The sequence below is a fragment of the Malaya genurostris genome, chromosome 2 (genome assembly GCF_030247185.1).
Source record: "Malaya genurostris strain Urasoe2022 chromosome 2, Malgen_1.1, whole genome shotgun sequence".
NCBI classification, from domain to species: Eukaryota; Metazoa; Arthropoda; class Insecta; order Diptera; family Culicidae; genus Malaya; species Malaya genurostris.
The window spans coordinates 143693678-143717248 of NC_080571.1; the positions used below are offsets into that span (position 1 = coordinate 143693678).

General features: G+C 42.3%; 1 protein-coding gene across 1 annotated transcript; it reads right to left on the reverse strand.

The window, feature by feature from the left end:
• Window positions 1–26: 26 nt before the first annotated feature.
• LOC131428879 (uncharacterized) lies at window positions 27–20139 on the reverse strand. Its single transcript, XM_058592937.1, has 3 exons — window positions 19792–20139; window positions 664–3678; window positions 27–185 (listed from the first exon to the last, which is right to left on the reverse strand). Exons 1-3 carry the CDS (start codon window positions 20137–20139, stop codon window positions 27–29), a joined length of 3522 nt encoding a protein of 1173 aa, XP_058448920.1.
• Between the last annotated feature and the right edge of the window lie 3432 nt (window positions 20140–23571).

Genomic DNA, 23571 nt, shown 5'->3' on the forward strand with positions numbered 1-23571 from the left:
CGTGCAGTTGAGCATGTCAGTAGGACTCAATCCTCTGGAAATGTCGTCAGCAGGATTGTCGACACCGGGAACATGTTTCCAGTTGCTGATATCAGTAGTAAACTGTATTTGTGATATCCGGTTTGCGACGAAAGTTTTCCAACGACTTGGATTTCCATGCAGCCATTGAAGAACAGTTGTGGAATCTGTCCAAAAATATGAACGTGCTGAGAGCTTTAATGTTGCGGTTAATTTCTTATACATTTGCATCGACAAATGCGCTGCGCAAAGCTCTAGTCTGGCGATGGTATGACGAGTGGAGAGTGGGGCCACTTTGGACTTAGAGGCCAACAGATGAACTGTAACCTTTCCGTATAATTCGGTTCTGACGTAGCAGCATGTCCCATATGCACGCTCAGATGCATCCGAGATGAAATGAAGTTGGATGTTCACAGCTTCAGGCACTGACACGAAGCGGGGTACTCGAATTTCACTTAGTACGTGTAGAGTGTTATGAAACTGTTTCCATTCTTCTTGAAGAGGTGACGGAAGCGGTGTATCCCATTCACATGTTTCACCATTCTGTTTTAAAGGCCATAAATGCTGCATAAAGTGTTTAGCCTTGGTAATCGTAGGACCCACGAGCCCAAGGGGATCAAAAATCTGTTAGATGTAAGACATTACCTTTCGTTTTGTTAGAATAGACGCGGCTAGCGGTAATTCAATCTTGAACCGGAGTACATCCGACTTTGGTTCCCAAATGAGTCCAAGGGTGGCAACAGCTTGATCGTCTTGAAGATTGTGAAACGGAAGAATTGCACGATCATCAGGCGTGACATCTGTGAGAACTTCAGAAGAGTTGGAAGCCCATTTTTTAAGCGGCAAACCTGCGGCACTTAACATCGTTGATACTTCCCGACGTAATTTAATAGCATCTTCGACAGTCGATGCACCCGAGATAAAGTCGTCGACGTAGAAGTCCGTTTTCACCGGTTCTACTGCGATAGGATACGATTGTCCTATATCCTGTACTATCTGCTGCAATGTCCGCGTGGCTAGATACGGCGCACTTGCTGTTCCGTATGTCACTGTTTGCAGTTCATACGTAGCAATGGCTTCTTCGGGGCCCTTGCGCCAGAGAATTCGTTGAAATGACCGGTCATCCGGATGCAGAAACACCTGCCTGTACATCTTTTCGATGTCAGCTACTAGGGCGATGCAATGGGTTCGAAAACGAATCACGATGGAGAGTAAATCTTGCTGTACGACGGGACCCACAAGCAGCGTATCATTAAGTGAATATCCAGATGCTGTCGTACAGGACGCATCGAAAACAACCCTTATCTTCGTTGTTGTGCTTGATTCTTTAAATACGGGATGATGAGGAAGATAACAGTGAGGTCTTGCGTCATCGATGGGCTCATCTACTCTAATCATGTGACCAAGTTGCAAATATTCATTCATGAAACGATGATACGAATCCTTAGTGACAGGATCTCTTTGTAAACGTCGCTCCAAGCTGTAGAAACGACGTTCTGCAATAGCTCGGGATGGTCCAAGAACAACTGCTGAGTCTTCAATACGGGGAAGGCGAACGATGTATCTACCAGTCATATCACGTTTCACAGTACTGTTGTATAGTTCCTCGGCTCGACTCTCTTCAGGGGAGTATGTGGTCCCAACAGAAATCGTTTCGATTTCCCAAAACTTCTGTAGTGAATCTTCCAAATCTTGATTGGTAATGGATAGATTGCAGATTCGAGGAATGCAAGTAGATCTGTTAGATGTTGAGCCAGACACTACCCAGCCGAATGGTGTTTCGACTACCCAGGGAAGACCATTTCCGAGAGAGATCTTTTTACCCGTATGTAGTTCCCAGAAGGCCTCACCACCGATGACAAGATCAATGCTTCCAGGAATGTGGAACTGTGGATCTGATAGTTCAACTTGTGGGAATTTCCATAATGAAATATCTACTGACATGGTCGGTAAGTCTGCGGACGGCTGCTTGAGTATGAGAAACTCGAGTTTTGTAGAAAATGGCTGGGTTCTCGATTGAATGGAGGTAATTATTGCATTTCTCACTCTTTGTGTTGAGAGACCGATTCCTGCTACTGAAATGTCAACTCTCGAGCGCCTGCTGTAGAGAATCTTTGCCAGTTTTCCTGAGATGAAATTGAACATGGATGCTGAGTCAAGAAGAGCACGTGCCTTGTGCTCTCTTCCATGATCATCAACGACGTTAAGAATGACCGTTTCCAGTAGAATCATACTACACGCGTTTTGAACTGTCATACTGACCTGCGTTTGATCAGAGCCTGAACTAGACGGAAGGAGATGTTGAAACGATGAAGATTGTTGTGAAGAATCTTTAGTAGTAGGACTCGCCAACACTTTAGACGACGAGGCATCATGCAATAAAGAATGATGTCTATCATGGCATGTCCGGCACGTAAATTTTGACTCACATTTCCTGGCTTGGTGACCGAAACTCAGACAGTTCCAACATAATCGTTTCTGAGACACCAGCTTCCGACGTTGGTGAACATCCTTATCCAGAAACGAAGGACAAGTTCGAAGGGCGTGACTCTCTGAACATGCCAATATGCATTTAGTATCTTGCTTAGGTGTTGCAGTTGCGTTAGCGGCAACTTTCATTTTCGTACCTTTCCAACCAGGCAACCCGACCACCCTTAGAGATGCCGATTGCTGTATCTCTGATCCAACAGAGGTGAGAACGCGCACACGTTGATACAAAAATTCTACCAGTTCATCATACCGTACGTCGTCTTGGTTACTCGTTTTCTCCTCCCATGCTCGCAGAGTTGATTGATCCAACTTGTATAATAACATATTCACTAGCGGTGTATCCCAATATTCCACAGGTTCATCTAATTTTGCCAACGCCCTTACATGGCGTTGAAAATCGTCGACCAGACTGTGGATTCGCATAGCAGACTCCTGCTTCACCGCTGGCAAATCGTATATCGCTTTAAACAACTGACGCTTGAGAAAGCGACGGTTATCATACCTCTTGTGTAATGCATCCCATGTTGATGCATAATTGTCGGCTTCGACATCAATCGATTCGAACAGTTTCTTTGCATCTCCTTCAAGCGATTGCAAAAGATATTGAAGTTTGGCGACCGTTGGTATATCTGCATTTGAATGTACCATTGAAGTAAACGTGTCCCGAAATGATAACCAACGCGAGGAGTCACCATTGAATCTTGGTAAATCGATTTTTGGCAGTCGAAGATGAAACCCAGAAGACATGGCATGATTTGCCGTTGTAGAAGTGTTTAGTACTGTATGGTTTGCTTCAGTGTTTACTGTTTTAGAAAGCAGTAACCCTTTCGCTTCACAATAACGACGTTCGAATTCCACGCGTTCGGTCAAATGTGTGGTCAGAAATTCCTCCTTGTCGAGCCTCTCAATAGCATCTTGATTTTCCATAAATTGAGAATAGATCTTATCCAGTGAATCTATACGCGTGAATCTATACTGGAAGGAGTCACGTGCATGATCGTACTGATCGATAAACCTTTCCAAAGCTTCACATATCGCCAGTAGTCCATTGCGTTGGATTAATCTCTTACCTAACACCTTTTCCTCTTTAGGCGGCATCACGACGCTCAGTGGATGGAAACGGCAGTTAAACCAATAAACTGAATCCTTCTCGATGCGAACTGCACGTTTCTACCGAACGAGGACAAAACACTCTCGAAACGATTCAATCCTTCCCGACGCGATGAATTGTCCTTCGCGAACGCGAAAATACAAACGGAAGTGAGAAGTTAAATCGTATCGATTGCTCCGTCCCGTCGCGAACTAACTCACTTCTACGCGGTATCGCAAATCGAGAGCGCGAAAACAAAAATTTCACTCGATTTACGGACCGTCCACCAATTGCCACAATGACTTAACGTCACCCACCTTCTTATGCTTAATAAAGGCTACTGCTAGCCACATGCAGTGTTGTGTTGAAACGAACTCACCGGGATTCCAATCCAGAATGAATAACCGTACGTGATGACGAAGCGGTGTTACTTGTTATTACTGTCTTGATCGTGGTAATAATCTTCAAAGCCAAGCTCATCCAGCGTCCAAAATGAAGTCTATACATGAGATTATCCAGGGTCAATCACCTCAAAGACCGATGAATAGCTGATTATCACAATGGTCAGCTCATTCGCTTGCAAAATGGCCGCAATTCAAGCGTTCCGCTATCGATCACGCTCCTTTTCTGCCACAGTACAGTAACACTACACTCGCACTACTATATTATCGCGAAATTTAAGTTCGATCAGTATTCGAATTTATAGCTGATAAATTCCGTATAGCACCATCACCGCACGATGCATTCTGTGCACACAATGGCTGCTCTCTGATTAAAGTACCGCGAATTGAAACGCCACGCTACGCACTTACGGTTTGAACTCCCTTCGATCCGGCTCGAAGGACCAATGTTCGAAATAGAAAAATACTGTTACCAGCCACCGAAGGTTTTACCTCGCTAGTATAACTAGCACCGAAAAGCGCGTAATTGAACGGTCGAATTCTGAAACAATAGCCACTGTACCGATCAGTAGCACTCCCTTTGGATGTTCTTTTGTTGACGGAACAAACGAGAAGATCGACCTTCTATCACAAGACTTGTATTTCAACTGCCAAATTATAGTACATATCAGTTTATCTATTGCCAATCATCTTTTGTTGTGATCGGATACGATCATAGCGATCATGTTCATTCCTCTCCTCTCTAGATATTGACAAAAGCTTTCCCTATATACTAGTATTCATCTCGAACTGCACACATCGCATGAATTCAAATTTGCATTATTTATGGAGTATGCCTTACGGCGTTTAACAGTTCATTCAAATGCATAACATAGTTTTTAGAAAGGAAATGTAGATTAAATTTAGGTACTATTCCGAACACCTACTAAATGACTGGTGGAATTCCAGAATGTGTGTAATGGAGTCAGATGCATACTATTGATCATTGGGAATCAACAAAAAGTTTGTTCTTTAGAAGCGCTGAAGTCAAACTAAGAGATTTTTCTTGCATTTTGCTTTCGAATGATTTAGATTACACGAAGTGCACATAATAAGTTGCAATTAGTTATCAATATTCAAGATGGATTGATACTATTTCTCTAAATTGTACACAACATCGTCAATCTGGTAGATGATGCTACAAGAACTCACTGCCTCTCAATGCATGAAGCGTGAAAGATTTTTTCTACATTTTTTTGCTCCATCTCATACTTTGAGTATTTCACGGCCCTTACCAAAATAGATACAGTTTTGTAATAATCGGCGCAGTGTGGAATTTAACAAGGGATAATCGGAATTTGACAATTATCCCAGAAAATCGAACCGATGAATCAACTTGATGATTTTCATACTAGGTTACAATATTTCGAAACCTTTGTGTTGAGCATTCACAGATATTTTCATAGACACAACTTATGCCAAAGTTATATGTACATAGTTAGAATAAGCGACAATAGTAAAATGATTATATCACAATTATCCACTGCCCGTATAGAATCGGATCGCAAAACGAAAATTGCTTCAAAGGGAACGTGCTAACCCGTAATGTTCATAAGGGTTGTCGAGAGAAAATCGTTTTCGCACTGGTGTCCATTCTGTGTTAAATGGACCATGCAGGTGTTTTGTTACTGAGATGATATTCGTCTTTCTTTGATGGCACTGATTGAATCGTGTGAAGAGTTGCTAGAGAGCGTTCTTTGATACCATAAAAGCTATTCTTGCTGAGAAGAATGCTCAAATTTTTAAGTTCAATATCAACTTAAAATGTAAGCGTCGTCTCTCCAAGGCACCAGAAGTTCCTTCGTATCTAAAACTATCCACTTTATTAGAACTCTAAAGTACGTGTGGTACTTTTTGGCAACTTGAACGTACAGAACAAGTTTTTAGAAAACATTATCGATGCTTAAAAGCTGTACACATGTTCACATTAATTTTGGGTGATGTTTCTTTTTTTGGGCTAAAGCGAATGTGTGTCGAGTTCCGTTGATTGTAGGTTAAGTAATCAGCAAAATATTGGAGAAAAACGTTAACCACTTAGTCGTTTGATTATTCTGCTCTCCGAACACATAAATGCGAACAAATAGTTTTTGGGCGAGACGAAGTTCGACGGGTCAGCTAGTAATTATTAAATCACAATAGTTTGGGTCCCGGCTCATTGCTCCATTCCAGGCTATTAAAGAGTCGATATTTTAGCAAAATGTGGTGCTATTGACTGTGAAATTAATGAGAGACCGATTACTTTCAACGAATTCTATAGCGCGTCTCGGCAAAGAACACTTGCCAGCTGGCAAACTTCTTGGGATAAAGATGATCTGGGTTGGAGGATGCACTCAATTATTCCTAAAATATCGACAAAGGCATGGCATGGATGTGGGTAGGGACACTCCTCTCACTACACGTTAGATGCACATCTCCTTCGAATTGGACTTTCCGAGACTAATCATTGTGCTTGTGATGAAGGTTATCGCGCTATTGATCATGACATGCGTGGAGTATAGGGATGACTATACATTGAAATAGTTTTGTGGCAAGGAATAAATATTTTAACATACTTTCACCCTGTAATTCCGCAACCAGATGTCGAATACGAATGAAATTCATGAATTCAATATGAGACCACAAAAGCATTCATTTGAACCTAAGCTTGTAAAACTCGGTCAATCCTTCGCTGAGAAAAGTGAGTGGCATCTATTTTGGAATATATGACCACTATTTCCGGTGCTACCGGAATGGGAAAACGGGAACCAGGATAGCCGGAATCGGTTTGCTTAGTTGCCTACTGATAATGAGTATTCATTTGTGTAGTTTTGAAACCAGTTTAGAAATTTTTGATTACGTTTTGCCTTTCTCATATAGAGAGGATATGCAATCATTTAAAAAACCGACTAGTAAAAATTGTGTCACACACCATCCGACTCAGTTCATCGAGCTGTCCAATATGTGTGTGTGTGTTTGAATAGTTCAAATAATCTCACTAAGGTTTCTCGGAGATGGCTAAACCGATTTCGATAGATTCAAATGAATGGACTCACGAACCCATAAATAAATCCTGAATTTCATCCAGATCCGACTTCCGCTTTCGGAGTTCTAAAGTAAAGTGTGTAAAATATTGTACACCGTCACTTAAACCGGCAAAACCAAAACCGTAAAGAATTTCATAAACTGATTTCAAAACTACACAAATCGATACCCATTATTAGTAGGCAACTAAACAAACCGAAATCTGCTATCCTGATTACCGGTCTCCGGATCTTTTTCTCAGAGATGGTTTAACCGATTTCCACGAACTTGGATTCAAATAAAAGGTCTCCTGGTCCCATACGAAATTCCTAGATTCCATCCGGACCCGCTGCCAGTTCCGGAGTTATAGTGTAAAGTGTGCTCAATATTGTACACCGTCACTTAAACCAGCGAAACAAAAAACGTAAAAAAATTTCTAAGCTATTCTCAAAACTACATAAATCTATAGCCATTATCCTGGTTTCCGGTCTCCGGCTCCGAAAATAGTGTTCATATATTCCATAATAGATCTCACTCACTTTTCTCAGCGATGGTTTGACCGATGTCCACAAACTTAGATTCAAATGTAAGGTCTTACGGTCCCATACAGAATTTCTGAATTTCATTCAGATCCAACATCCGGTTTCGGAATTGTAGGGTAAAGTGTGTTCAATACTGTACATCGTCTTTTTTTTACAAGGTGAAATGCATTTACGCACGGAGTGTGGGACTCTCCACAGGACTACACAACTGTTGATTGGAACTTCCCACTAAAACACCTTGGATCTCCAACCCTACCTCCCCGGCATCACCGCTAGGTATTACTTCGGGGTGGAAGGCTATTGGTGCTCACAGCACCCTCCCCAGATTTATGCAGAATGGGGATCAGCATCCTGCTCTCGAGGGATCGACCAGTTGGATGACGAGGTCGATCCAGTGATGCCGGCTGGAGGGTAACTTCCGGTTCACTGGCGCCTCGACCACCCAAAACTGATGCTACGTCGCGGAACTACTCGACTAGTCTCCGCCAAAAGATCTAGTCTACACCGACGGAGGGTTCCCCGACGAGGGAAGTCCTCCCGAACCGACGCTTACGGTACGCGTCTACGACCCGACCGAAAGGATGCCTAAGTCGATCCAATGATTCCGGTTGGAGCATTACTTCCGGTTCACTGGCGCTCAGACGATCCTAGCGGTACCACGCGACGATCTACTAATCTAGTCCCCGACAAAGGATCTAGACTACTCCGACGGAGAGTTCCCCGTCGAAGGAGAATCTCCCGACACCGAGTCTCTTACACCACACGGGACACCCGATGGAGTGCCGAGGTCGGTCCAGCGATTCCGGTTGGAGCATGGCTTCCGGTTCGCTGGCGTCTCGACGACTCGAATCGGTGTTGTGGCGGCTACTCGACTAGCCCCCGCCGAAGGATCTAGCCTACACCGACGGAGAGTTCCCTGACGAAGGAGACCCTCCCGAAACCGACGCTTTCGATTCCCGTCAACGCCCGACCGAGAGAATGCCTGGGTCGATGCAGTGATTCCGGTTGGAGGATAGCTTCCGGTTCAATGGCGCCCCGACGATCCTAGCAGTTTTACGTACTACTCGTCTAGTCCCCGATGATGGATCTAGTCTACTCCGACGAAGAGCTTCCCGGCGAAGAAGGTTCTCCCGGACCGACGTTTATTCGCTAATCCCTCTTGAGCTTGCTACGGTTGCACTAGGCTAACGGACGCGGCTGCCTGTTGTTGATCCGCACTCCATTTCCGCTGCAATATGCCCGCAATTTGGGATGCCGCGGTCGACACTGCGTTCCAGTTCTCTACGCAGTGGCACATTCTCTGGATCAGATTTTCCGGTGTGGTGTCCATGCCACATGCTCTATTAGCTCACTCCTTTGAGCCGCGAAACGGGAACATGCGAACAAGACGTGTTCAGCCGTCTCGATCTCGTCTGGGCAGCCAGGACATACAGGGGATGTCGCGTGGCCGAACCTGTGGAAGTACCATCTGAAGCACCCGTGGCCTGTGAGGAATTGCGTCAGGCCGAAGTTCACTTCTCCGTGAGGTCTATCTAACCAACTCGAGACCCTAGGTATGAGCCGATGTGTCCACCTGCCCTTGGTTGAGCTGTCCCACTCTTGTTGCCATCTGCGTAGAGAGGCGACTTTGGAGGCCCTACGGGCGTTCCTGTCTCCTCGCATGCTGTAGCGCTCCGCGTCTTCCTTCACTATCAGACCGATAGGCATCATACTTGCAACCACGCAGACCGCATCCCTCGATACAGTGCGGTATGCACTGATTACGCGAAGACACATCAGTCTATGCGTACTCTCCAGCATCTGTGCGTTGCGTTCCACATTTAGTGCCGACGCTCATACCGGGCTGCCGTACCTGAGGATCGAAACTGTCACTCCTGCCAGTAACCTTCGTTTACTGGAGCGCACAGGCGAGCTGTTGGCCATCAGCTCGGAAGAGCGCCGCGATTGCTGTTGATGCGCGCTTGCAGGCGTATTCAACGTGCTTGCAGAAACTGAGTTTGTCGTCAAGCATCACACCCAATTGCTTCAAAGATCTCTTGGAGGGGATCGCGCAGTCTCCGGCATGTGGCAACGCCTCCTGTTCAGTTTTGCGATTGTTTACCACCATCACATCTGTTTTATGGTGCGCGAGTTGCAGTTTCCTGCCACGCAGCCAGTGGTCGCTATGGGTGTAGCCATAATCAACTCTCCAATCAAGATCTCCAGCTAGGCCGGGACTACAGAAAGTCAGGTCGATGAACGACTCCGTTCCGCTGGAAGGTCCATCATTCGCTAACACGGCGTCCAACTTGGCGTGGGCCTCCAGTAACGTCTGTCCTCTCCTGTCGGTGAAGCGGCTGCTCCAAGCCGTTAGCCAGGCGTTGAAGTCTCCGGCTATCACCACCGGCTTCCGACCCACCAGGTCTGCGATCAACATGTCGACCATCCGTGTAAATGGGTCTATTGACCATCTCGGTGGAGCGTAGCAGCTACAATAATAAACTCCGTTTACCTTAGCTATGGCTACTCCCTCCGCTTGTGTTTTCACCGCCTCTTGCACCGGGTATCGACCAGTCGTCAAGATCGCCACCGTCTTGGATTCGTCCGACATTCAGTTCCCGTTATTTACCGGTGTGTGATAGGGATCCGAGAGAATCGTGACATCAATGCTCCATTCCGTCACTGACTGGTACAGCAATTGCTGGCCAGCTGCACAGTTATTTAGGTTATGCTGTACTACTTGCATGTTGTTTTACTCCCTCCACTTGCGAACAAGTAGGTCCGCCCATGACGTGGTTTGTAGCCTTCTTCTTGCTCGCGCATAGCATGCAACGTGACGTTCTTTCGCATGCATACGCCTTGTGCCCCTCGCCGCCGCAACGCTTGCAGAGGTTGCTCCGGTCTGGGCCTTTGCAATTCCACGACTTGTGGCCAGGTTTGAAACACCTGAAGCACATGTCAACCGCCGGCGGTTGGTAAGCGGTCACTGGGCATACCGACCATCCGACCTTTAGCTTGCCCACTTTGAGGACCTTATTGGCATACGTGGCCGATAGCTTAAATGTAGCTATCTGGATGCCCTGTGGTCCTTTCCTCATACGGATGGATTCCCGTGAGACATCCACACCTCCTTGCCCCTTGATGGCCATGGCAAGTTCTTCCGTGGTGGCGATTTCATCCAACCGTTTGCACAGGAGTGCAACCTCGTTACGCAGGGCTCTAACTTCGGCCGTATCGCCCAGGACTTGTTGGGGAAGCGCAACAAGTTCCGTTCCGCCCACCTGAGCTCCCTTTTTAAGCTCGAGCAGCATCTCTCCCGTCTTCGTACGACGAATGCTGCGAACCTCTTTGCCAACCTCGGCTAGCTTTGCCTCACTTCGCATGGCCTTGAGCACATCGGCGTACTTTTCATTGTCGGCCTTAAACAACAAAGCCTCACCTTTGTTCCTAGCGCTCCTCGCGGGAATGGGCCCAGCATCTTTTTGGACCCTTTTCTTCTTGGCGACCTTCAGCCATGGATTCTCGTCGGGTTCGCTTACATGGCTCGGATCCGGGGGTCGAGTGCTGAGGTTTGGGTTGTGCCCCTCACCACGTTCCTTCGCCCCATCATTTCCGCCATGGTCTTCACTCCTTTTGGCCTTGGGAGGCAGGCGTTTACTTAATGGAGAATCCCTGGCGCGTTTCCGGCGCTGTTTATTCCGCTCAATCGTGAACCGAAGCGCATAGTCGACCGCCTCCTGTTATTTATCGGTATCGAAGGTGAAGGGCTCTGTTTGAGAACACTTCTCCGACTTTCCGCCACCCTCTAGCCGCTCTATCAACGCCTCTTGGTCCCTTTTAGCTACGTTCACGGCCTTACGAAGCTTCGGCAAGTTCACCTTCAGCTCCTTGCTAATGTTGGATTTCTCCTGCGTGAATTTAATAATCGCGTCGAGTTGTTCTATGATCGCTGTCATACTCGGCTTGACTACTTCCTTCACTTGCTCCTGGGACTCAGGTTGGTCCACTCGTCCCCTCAGCTACCGCCTCACTCTCCTCTCTCACACCCGTTCTAGATGGAGACCTCCTCTAACCCCCTCTTGCGAAAGGGTTCATCTCCTTGCTCGACGCCGATGTTGATGGTGTAAAACTCATTTTATATGGGTTTGGTGTAAAACTCATTTTATAAGTAGTCGCTATCATGATCCCATGGTTACCTATGCTGTGCAGTGAGGCCATGCGAGGGTTGGCTTTACGTTTAGAGCCGGATCAGCGCAAATCAGGAAAAGGGCATCTGAACCTACTTCCACCCAGTCATCCCAGCCAGGTGGCTGAAAGTGAGACGGCGTGCCATAAGGCCTGCCACGGTTTTATGGGACGGAAGGCAGCTGCGGCATTTCAAGCCGGTTCCACCCTGCTTTACTGAAGGAGTAGAATACCGCAGCTGTCAGCCCTAGTTTCTCTATACATTCCGATCTACCGTATCGTATCCATGGATGGAATGGTAGCCAGTATGCCATAGTTAGGACCTCACTGGCGTTAGTTCTAACGTGCCGAGTCGGCACTCCCGCTGGGCTTGTGCACTTTGAGCGGCACACGATCGCTTTAGTAGGACTTGCAGAGCCCGATGCCAAACCCCACCGCATCCTAGGCAAGCCCTACAACTCGCAGTTGCCGGGGGAGGGGTCGTGAAGCCCTTAGACATAGTCCCTGCTGTACACCGTCTTAGGGTCAAATTAAATGTCGTGTGGTCCTACCAAAAATTACTGCATATTTTCGGATACAACAAAAGCTTAAATCGTCGTTTAGAGTACGATTTCAAAATCGTATAAAATCATCTGTTTACGCCAAAGTGTAAGTTTCAGAAGACAGTTTAAGTGAGCTATACTGTATACACTACAGAAACTGATTAGTGATAGGATTCGAGCAGTTATACAAGCAGCAGACAGTATTAAAAATTACGATACATAATTTCCGGTACATCTTACGGTATGTGCTTTCCGGTAGAGACAAATTGTGTTCCTATAATATTGTACGCAGACTATAAAAGCGTAGTGCAGATCAGATCAGGAGCGTTCGTATGAACGATCGTGCGATCGTACGACAGTACGATAGTACGATTAAACGTTAAGTCATATATGTTAGTCAGTCCAAGTCTTATAGTGATCGTTGTAATAAATACAGTTAGTGTTAAATAGTACCCGCGAGTTTTCACTTCATCCCGAGAATCCGAACACTTGTCCGACAAAACCACAAACGTTAATGTGTGCAAACATTTTGGTCCTTCGAGCCGGATCGTCGGAACAAATAACGGAAATCTATCGCGCCGGTCGAAATGCGAAATCAGGAAAACTCTGTCAGTGCCAGCATGAAAACGGGCATCATTACCGTCCCTGTTCGTGATTCTTATACTTTCTGTGAACATCAAATCGATTGTTACAAATCATGCTCGATCACATTTAAAATGAAGAACCTTACGTTCAGTGTACAGCAAAGGCAGAAATGTTACAGTGAAATCGCCATTGCAATTCTCAGAACGACCTTTATTGTCGTTACATACAGTTGGTTAAAAGTTGTCTGAACTGATAGCAGCTCGCATCAGTCTGTGTTTAGTATGTTTATCACTGTCCGTCAGAAATGCGGCGAAATTAATTCTGGTCGATAAAAACGACAATTCAAATACATCCAAATCTGTGTAAAAAGTGTTCTGTTGAATATAAAACCTCTCATAATAAATGTGTGACACGAGGTCAAACTGAACAGTAATGGCGACGCAACCATTTTGCAGTGGACTTCGTAAGGCAATACAAAAACCTCGTGATGATGAAATGGAACTTCTAAAGTTTCGTTTTACTGAATTTAAAAGAGTTCGGATCATTATGAAAAATCAAGATGCTGGCACATTCCACCGAACCTCTTGACAATATGTGCAGAATCCGTCTCCGCCAAGCGGTGAAATGTCAGTTAAAATTGCGCTGATCATTCTGTGAGACAGTTAATTCTTTTGGTTGCTACCCGTGTTAGTCTCTTTCTACCTTTAATACACGAAATGTTCACTTTCTATGCAAATCCGTGTGAAAACTATAATCCAGTACAGTTATCGTTAAGAAAAAAAAGTGTGCTAATCGTCAATATGCGTGCAGATGAACTCAAAGTGATACTTTACGGACAATACATATTAAATGAAGTTGGAAGTTAAAAAGGCCCTTACATTTCTGTGTAAACTATTACGTCAACGTATTGAAATTCTGAGAGACACTGTTGTCTCATATAATCGGGAGTATCCAAGATGCAACAGTGTGCAGACTGAGGTGCTACCTGTACTGTCTTTGCTTGCCGAAAAGAAGTCTCCCATGATAGGACGACCACCGAGAATCCTTAACGCAAATGACCGGGAAAGATTTTGCTTGTTTTGTGAACAAGCCTGAGTGACTTACTGCTATGTATGGGAGTGAATTATTTCCATTCCGCAGAATGGTCAGCTAAACTACCCAGACGATCAGGGTATTAACCTGCTTATCGAACCGAAGACCGAAATTCGTAACCGTAGTTGAAAGATTGTTACTCTTTACACAGAAATGTAGAAGCCTTTTTAACTTCCAACTTCTTTGACATATTGACAGGTGCCAACAGTTCTATTAGGAAATTCGTCGTCAATCAACACAGATTACTATTACGTCAACGCATTGAAATTCTGAGAGACACTGTTGTCTCATATAATCGGGAGTATCCAAGATATTCGAAACTTCATCGGTCCAGTAATAGTCGGAGCATTATACGTTAGAGTCAACCATCATACTTTAGAGAAAGCGATCCTGTCAGCGTCACAAAACAAGCAATTGCGACGATTATCAACTTCATCGATCATCAGATACACGTCGCCGGTTGTGAATCCGGTCCTTACTCGGGAGAAAGAGTCGCCAGACGAGTTCCTGGCCCAAGCTCGGGAGAATCGAGCAGTTCCTGTAGCATCTGTAAAGAGCACAAGCCCCGTCGGTGGGTTCGTAGAACCCCCGGCTGGGACTTGATAGCAGTTAAGTACCCATTTTGTTTCATTTCAATCGCCAACGTGCTCGTATGGATCCTCACGTTTCAGCTATTTCACATCATAACCATCAGCACGGTTCAAGGACATCGGAACACTATGGTTGAGGTTCCCAGATCGTCATTCACGTGAGACAGGAAGTTCCCAAGCACAACAAAAAGTGTGTCAACATCATCGTAGCATTTTTTGGCCAATCGACAGCCTAGGATAGCGGATATTTTCGGAAGCATTCGTCAACTGACATCAAACAGCTTGTCACCAGTCAATGATTCATGATCGTTGTATATTTCCAAGTTTTCATCTACCTCACCAGTCCAGCAGCATAAAATTATCCTCGGTCTAGGAAGCAATTCAGCAACAACAGTGAAGTTACAGTTAATGGAGTGCACATCGCCATTCCACCCCTCCACCTCCTGCAGTGAGTCTACGATGCATTCTTCTGCCAGTTCGATATACATAATTCAATTCAGCGATTGGTAACAGAAGTGGTTTCGAGGTCCCAGCAACGAAGCAATCAGGGATGGCCCAGTTTTGGTCAAGGTGATCGGAACTACCATCCCAACAATAACTCAAGTTAAGTACGCTTCATAGTTGGATATTTATCCGGTTCCCGTTCGAGTGCAGGTGCGATGTGTGGCACCATTGGAACTTTGCTGAGCGACGTAGCTCTGCGTCATGATACGGATTGTGGTATCAAGTCTAAGAAGGGTGGAGGAGGTCAAAGGAACAAATACAGAATGTGAATGTTCGGCAATTTAAGTAGTATCGTGGAGGAGGTCAACGGAGGAAATTCAGTCAACAATCTCTCAACAATCCAAATAGTACAGCATAGGACTTCAGTCAACGAGATCATCAGTTCATTCATCGTTCAGAAACATGTTTTCGTCTGAAGCAAGGCATGTTCAGGTCACCAGGATATCTCGTTAGAAACAACATGTCAACAATTTGAATCACTCTGACTCAGCCAACAGTTGCAGATCTATTGACAATGGAATCAGCGGAGTCGCTCGGGTCTTGTTTTATCGACGCCGACTGCATAGCAGTTGACGGAGTCGAATTCAAGTCTCCCATCCTCGACGCCCATGGTTCATCAAAAGATCATCGAGTACCAGCAAGCAGCACACCAAAGTTATTGTGAATAGAAATTACAGAGAATTTGTAATGCATAGGATAGTCAGGCAAATAGAACTCGTGAAATAATTTTGGATATATGATAACAGCAGCCAGGTTAATAATCGTTAACAGCAGTACACACACTCAATTGTAACAGGAGTAGAGCAGATAGATAGATTAGAGTTTGTTGAAAGCCTAGTCTTTCAAGGCGGGCGGTATGTTTACGCCAAAGTGTAAGTTTCAGAAGACAGTTTAAGTGAGCTATACTGTATACACAACAGAAACCGATTAGTGATAGGATTCGAGCAGTTATACAAGCAGCAGACAGTATTAAAGATTACGATACATACTTTCCGGTACATCTTACGGTATGTGCTTTCCGGTAGAGACAAATAGTGTTCCTATAATAATGTACGCAGACTATAAAAGCGTAGTGCAGATCAGATCAGGAGCGTTCGTATGAATGATGATGATGGTCCCACCTCATACCCCTACAAAGGTGTGAGCTGAACGAGTTATCCAAGTGATAATTAATATTATTACATGCTTTAACCAGTAATCAAAAATTGAAACGAGCTGGTTAACTTAGCAGGCATAGATATTCCTTCGATAGAGCAGCTGAACAAAAAGAAATTACTGTGCTACATTATATATTACAATTACTATCCAGGGTTGATCAAGAAAATGTCCAACCCGGGAAGATCCTTGAACAAATTAGGAATCGAACCCAATATCTCGCCCAGTATCAGACAATAATTCACCAGGCCCTTCCCGCCGGTCCAGTTCATCGTTATCACCACCAGCTACGATGGAATAACGAGACTGCGAATGAGCAGAGCCAAGCTCAATTTCATCAACAACTGTAAATCCCAGCATAACTCAAGAAAATCATAATTGGTCTCAAACAAAAACATCTCTTAATTCAGCCTTATTCCACTTCTAGATTGTCTTTGACTGCTTTACGCGCGCGGGCTCAAACTTTTGTAGACAACTCATTTACTTTTTATCTTTATCAACTCTAAAATACTAATAACAAAAAAAATCCGTCATCATCATACAGATCATAATAACTTCTAACATCTACAAAAAATAGTGATAAGTGAAAATACATTCTTCTTCATTTTACATAATTTTAAAGAAATCAAATTATAATATATATTTTAAAATCGGTTCATAAGACAGATTTTACATGTGAAATACATAATTGTTTGAACTCATTTAGAGTTGTAGCACGTTTAATTTGTCTGGGCATCGAATTGAAAAAATTTATTCCTTTGTACAGTAGCGAATTCTGTGATCTGCCTAATAGAAAGTTTGGTGTTCTTACATCTGATGCATTTCTGGTATTATATCTATGTAAATCACTTCCTCTCTCAACTCGATCACACAAATATCGAGGCAACATACCATTTATTAATTTAAAAATTAACACCATTGTTAAGTAATAAATTCTTTGTTTGACCGAAAGCCATTGTAATGCACTCAGCAGAAAAGTAGAGGAAGTGTATCTATTACATTTAAGTATCAATCGCATGACTTTATTTTGCAGTCGCTGTAATTGCATGATTTGTGTACTATTAGCAAGAAACAGAATGGATGGACAGAAGTCAATGTGTGGTGAAATGATTGATTTATACAGAAGAATTTTACTACTGATCGTTAAATCATTTTTCAAACGACACAATACTCAGTACTTTTTGGCAATCTTCCTGATCACGTTATTAATGTGAGATTTGAATGTTAACTTTTCATCAATTACGACTCCAAGGTACTTCATCTCTCTAACGCGTTCAATAACCTCACCATCAATTTCAACGTTAGCATCATGTCTAGTGCTCGCAGAAGAAATAACCATGTATTTCGTCTTTGCGACATTCAATTTCAATTGCTTGAATTTTAACCAACGTGCTAGAGAATGTAGGTCTTCGTTTAAGTGTGCAACAGCTTCATTATAATCCTTAGATGCAATAAACAGAACCGTGTCGTCAGCAAATAAATTGATATCACAAAACCGTAAAACTCGTTTCATATCATTAATATACATAATAAATAAAATTGGTCCTAGGACACTGCCTTGAGGCACTCCAAGTGAGTTATCTAAAGAACTGGACACAAAATCGTTAAATACAGTCTTTTGTTTTCTATCATATAAATAGCTTTCAAACCATTTGTATGCTACTCCTTCAATGCCAAAGCGTTGTAGAGTTTGTAACAATAAGATCCAAGAACACTGCAAGAATAGTCTCTTCAACTTCGATTCTCTCTTTCCATTTTGCTAATACCAGATTCAAAGCGGTTTCGCAAGAGTGTCCCTCTCGGTATCCAGATTGTTCCGGCATTAGCAAATTATTACCGTTCAAATAGTTCATCAATTGGTCCTTAACTACATGTTCCAATATTTTCTCCAGCGTGTGCAACATGTTGATGGGACGGTACTCTTCGGCTTTATCAGTTCCAGCAACTTTGGGAATAGGAATAACTAATGATTCTTTCCAAACTTTCGGTACGTGCCCAGTTTGTATCGATTCAATCCTTCAAATCTGCAATTGTTATTTATCGACTGTGTTATTTCACTAGGTTCACTGACCTGATCAATACTCTGATTGATCAGTTGAACACTGTTTATGAAATAACTGTTCAATTTTTCAACTATGGTTTGCTCACACCGTTCTTCTATCCCATTAAAACACATGCTTTTCGAAGAACTATGTGTTGGCTTAATCATTTGTTTAAGGATTTTCCACAACTCCTTGCTATTTCGTTGATGTTGATCGATCTTCCTCTGGAAATATTCACATCTAGTCTTTTTCAAGGCTCGTGAGTATATATTCCGAGCATTCGTGTATCCACGCCAGTGAATTTCGTTGTTAGTTCTGCAAAACGTTTTAAACTTTTTATCCCTCTCTCGCTTCAACCGTAAAAGGTCTAAAGAGTACCACCGGCTTGAGTTAGTCAAGCTAACGTATTTCTCAGATACCAAGCAACTAGTACACCTTTTCAACACGTCAGTCAGAACAGTCGCTCTGCTATCTAAATTTCCAGCTGACATACAACTCCATAATTTCCCTGCTGCATGCCTCTTTCAACTGATATGCCCAAAAACCAATTATTTTCAATCATTTCGTTTGATCGAATGCTGAACTTAATCGATTCTCTTACGTAAATTGCTACCCCACCGGTATGTCTTGAATGCGATAAGCAATAAGCAACAGTGTAACCAGGAATACCCAGCTGATCAAATGCACTGGAATCAACTATATGTGTTTCCGATAGCATAACTAACAAGGGCCTTCTATCCTCTACAAGATGCCGCATTGCGACAAAGTTAGTAGACAAACCGGCTATATTCAAATACAAAATTTCCGATAGCCTCCTGTCAGTTAGTTGCTATCCACTAGACAAAACGTTTTTCTTTTTCGATTCAAGCAGCCTACGGTATACTGGACACCGTTTACTAAATGCCGGATGATTTATGTCCAAATTCATTCTACGTTCCGAGTTAATTTTTAGACAATTTACGCATTTAAAATCAGTTGAAGAGCACTCAGAAGTTCTATGTGCTGCATTACATCTAGAACTAGTCTCTTTATTCGCACAATTTGTACTCTTGTGACCAAACTCTCCACATTTGAAACATCTCAGTACATTAAAGGCCTCGTAAATAGAACACTTATCCCATCCAATACTAACCGTTTGGGCTGCCATCAGATTGCTATAAGTGTTTTTATCAACCTCTATTATTACATTATATTTGTTATATCTAATCTTATGTGCTCTTGGATCTAGCTTGTCTTTTAAAAATTTCCTTGTATCATCACTCGTTTGTGATGTCTCGACTGGTTTTATCAAAATGACCGAACGAGTCTTACTATTTTTATTACTTTTGTTCTTATCTGTAAATTTTCCAGACAGAACATTCGCATATGTCATTTTATTATTTTTATTAAAAACCTCGTCATTATTTTCAAAATCGTTAATGTCCATACCTGTCGATTCATCTTCATTATCAGTCATTAACTTTCTTTTTCGTCTAGGATTACCATCAGACTCAGAGTAAGTCTTTCTTCCTACAACAACTTTTTTTCTGTTCATTACATCCAATTCATTATCATTTCGCTCAATACTAGAAATCAAGAAACCTTTCAAATCTTCCAACTTTCTGGCCACACTGTTTTCCAAGCATGTCATTTTATTCTCAAGAGTATCATTGTAGGATTTAATCAGTCTCTCAATTCCGTTCTCCAATGCGATGTTCATCTGCGATATGATGCTCTGCCGCTCACCAGCAAATGATTCCGCGATGGATGTTAGTTTATCCATCTCCTTCCTCATATCACTACTGAACGAATGACCACCACCACCAGACACCACATTAGATGCACCTGAAAGACATTCTCCACATTTATACAAAAGCATCGGAGTTTCGGAAAGCCAGTTCACCATTGCCTTCGTAAGGTTTGAACACTTCTGATGAAAACCATTATTACAAAAAGAACATACTATCCGATCCGATACTGTTAGCTTCTCTTTGCACCTGCCACACTCACCCATCATTTCTGCGCAAACCAAACGGTCCGAGACAGCAGAAGGACAAATAAATAGAATGCAAAAACAATACACATATCATTCAATTCACCCGAAACGACGCCTTTTGTTCAGGCGAACACTGAACGGGAATAATTAAATCGAAATAGCACCAAATATAGGCATGCACAGAAAATGCACTCTATTTATCTGAATAAAATGCAGTCTCGCACTTAGTGTTGCACTAAATTCTTTACGAAAAGTAATGTATTTCACATAAATTCTATCACAATTTGATTCGGCACAATAGATGCACAAGTTATCATGATCGTCACTCACACACGATCGTGCGATCGTACGATAGTGCGATCGTACGACAGTACGATAGTACGATTAAACGTTAAGTCATATATGTTAGTCAGTCCAAGTCTTATAGTGATCGTTGTAATAAATACAGTTAGTGTTAAATAGTATCCGCGAGTTTTCACTTCGTCGCGAGAATCCGAACACTTGTCCGACAAAACCACAAACGTTAATGTGCGCAAACATCATCAAAATTTGAATAAAAACTAATAAAGTTTGTACGTCGTGTTGGTGGCCGTACGAACCGACTACGAATAAACAGGTTCTCGGTTTCCGGTGCTTGAAGTACACATAATAGTGAACCCGATTCGTTTTCTAATGGATGGCCTAATCAGAGAACTGTTTCATTCTCTGTTATACTAGTTAATGCACAAACAATCCACAGTGGGGAAAAAACGATCAAAAACGCGACTTTGCTCAATAATTTTATAAAAACCTAAGCAAATATTCTCAATATAAGTATTTGTTATGCAAATTTTTCCGTAGAATCGATTTATGATAGTTAGAGGATTCGCAAAATTTACTATCACGCCCGTTTTGCTCCTATTCCTCTTTTTTCTGACTTTACTTCGAAAACTAACTGTGAAACTCAGGAAAAAATTCTATTCAGACCAATCAGAAGGTATTCCTGATATGCTCAGAAGTTATATAAATGAATTGTTTTTAATAAGATTGACCACAAATAACTATATTCTGTTTCACCCCCAGTCATCTTCTTCTATGAATTTACAGAAAAAAAAATTGTACTGATCGGTGTTTGGACCAATTATGGTTAAACAAGACAGTTCTATGTTTCGCTTATAACCTCAAATAATAATTAAAAGATAGTCTCCATGATCGCATGCGTCGTGCTACATCGTTTTACCCCAATTTTTCCACAAATATAATTTTATATTGAATTCAGATTTACAATCCCGATGCAGATCCAATATGACCTACCAATATTGGTTCATATCACGTACAAAACATCTATAATCCAATCAAACATAATTGGAATGATAGTACTAGCCTGTTTAACCCGTAAGCAGGCTGATTGCGGTTGATGAAAATCGATTGATATTACGAAGAAAGCCCTAAAAATAAGATTACAGATGGATTCAATGGCTGCATGAATCTTGTTATACCGTTTTACCCCAATTTATCCTTTAACTGAGTCTTAAGATTTTGCTCCACATTTGGAAAATAGTTCGTAATATAAATCGATTTTCATCAACCGAAATCATCCTGCTTTCCGTATGTGAAAGAAAGTTTAACCAGAGATACGACTTATGAAATAAATTGGGGTAAAACGGTATAAAAAGATTCGTGCGGTCATGGAATTCATTTGTAATCCTATTTTTAGGGCTTTCTTCGTAATATCAATCGATTTTCATCAACCGCAATCATCCTGCTTTCGGTATGCGAAAGAAAGTTTAACCAGAAATACGACTAATGAAATAAATTGGGGTAAACCGGGTTAAACAGGCTAGTACTGTCATTCACATTGTGTTTAATTGGATCACAGATGTTTTGTACGTAATATGGACTAATATTGATAGATCCTATTGGATCTGCTTTTGGATTGTAGATCAAAATTTCAACTGAGTATTATAACTAGATAAGAAATGGGGTACAACGGTACAATGAGTTTTCTGCTGTCAATAAAACTAAATGCAATCGATTTGTTAGACTTTTTTACATCGGAAATACTCTATTCGCTCTTCTGCGATTTCTTCGGTTTCATGTTATATAGTTAAGCTTGAATACACTGCAGTTTAAAAAGGGAACTTGGGGTAAAATGAACATGATAGCGTTTCGTGCGGTCCTTCCAAATAGATGGAATCGATTTTACTGTCCAATTTACACCAAAAAAGTGCTTTGTGGTCAGCTGTATCATGCATCCAAAAAAATTGTCGCGTTTTTTGGTCCATTTTTCTCCACTGTGCAATGCTTGGGAGCAACGTGAAACCTGATTTTTTATACTGTTACATACAATTGTTTATAAGTACCAAAAAGACTGTGTACAGCATCTTTTTCGTGACATTTTCCTTCGGACCGTTTTTATCACGGTTCTTTTTTGGCTACAATATATCGTTCGAATATGACATATGTAAACCAGATGATGGCAGCATTTTCGAATTGAAAGCAATTCCATAATTATATTAGTTTAAACTACTTACAGCAAGAAATGCTGGTAAAACATAACACCCATATACCATTCGAATCAGTTCGTCGAGATCAGCAAATGCGTGTGTGACATATAATTTCACTCAATTTTTTCTGAGATGACACAACCGTTTTCTACAAACGCAGATTCATATAAAAAGTCGTACGCTCCCAAACAAGGTTCCCGAATTATGTTTGGATCCGACTTCTGGTTCCGGAACTACAGGATATGTGAAACGAAATTAAAATAGTGTAACTCATTTTTCTCGTAGATGGCTGAACCGATTAAAGATTCACATGAAATCTGAGAACCACCTAAGATTCAATTAAAAGATCGTGCTTTTTAGTCAGATCCAACTTCCTGTTGATTAGTATAACAATGTCCATTTCACACAAATTAATCAGATTAATCGGGTTTGCAGATTTGTTTCGTAAAGCTCAATCATTTTCTCAAAAAAGGGGTGACACAAAATTGATGAATTTTACCGATTCCGGCTTCCGATTCTGGGATTACAGGGTGATGAGTTTTTTAAATCCAAACCGATATAGAAGTTAGACTCAAAACATATTCCAATTCGTCATGTTAATTAACGGTCGTATGAACCGTTTTGGGTTATGCTGGTTCCTAAATACCGGCTACACCGTAAATAATGACGAAAAACTATAAATAGCAATTTACTTCTACATATCATGGAATGTGCAATCGATTGTGACACGTTTAGATTTAAACTCGATCCGATTTGCAGTCTCTACGTTACAGGGTAATGAGTGATTAAAATCTCAAATTGCCGCTTAAACGACGGTCATTGAAATAAAGACATGAGAATTAAACACCGAAGAATA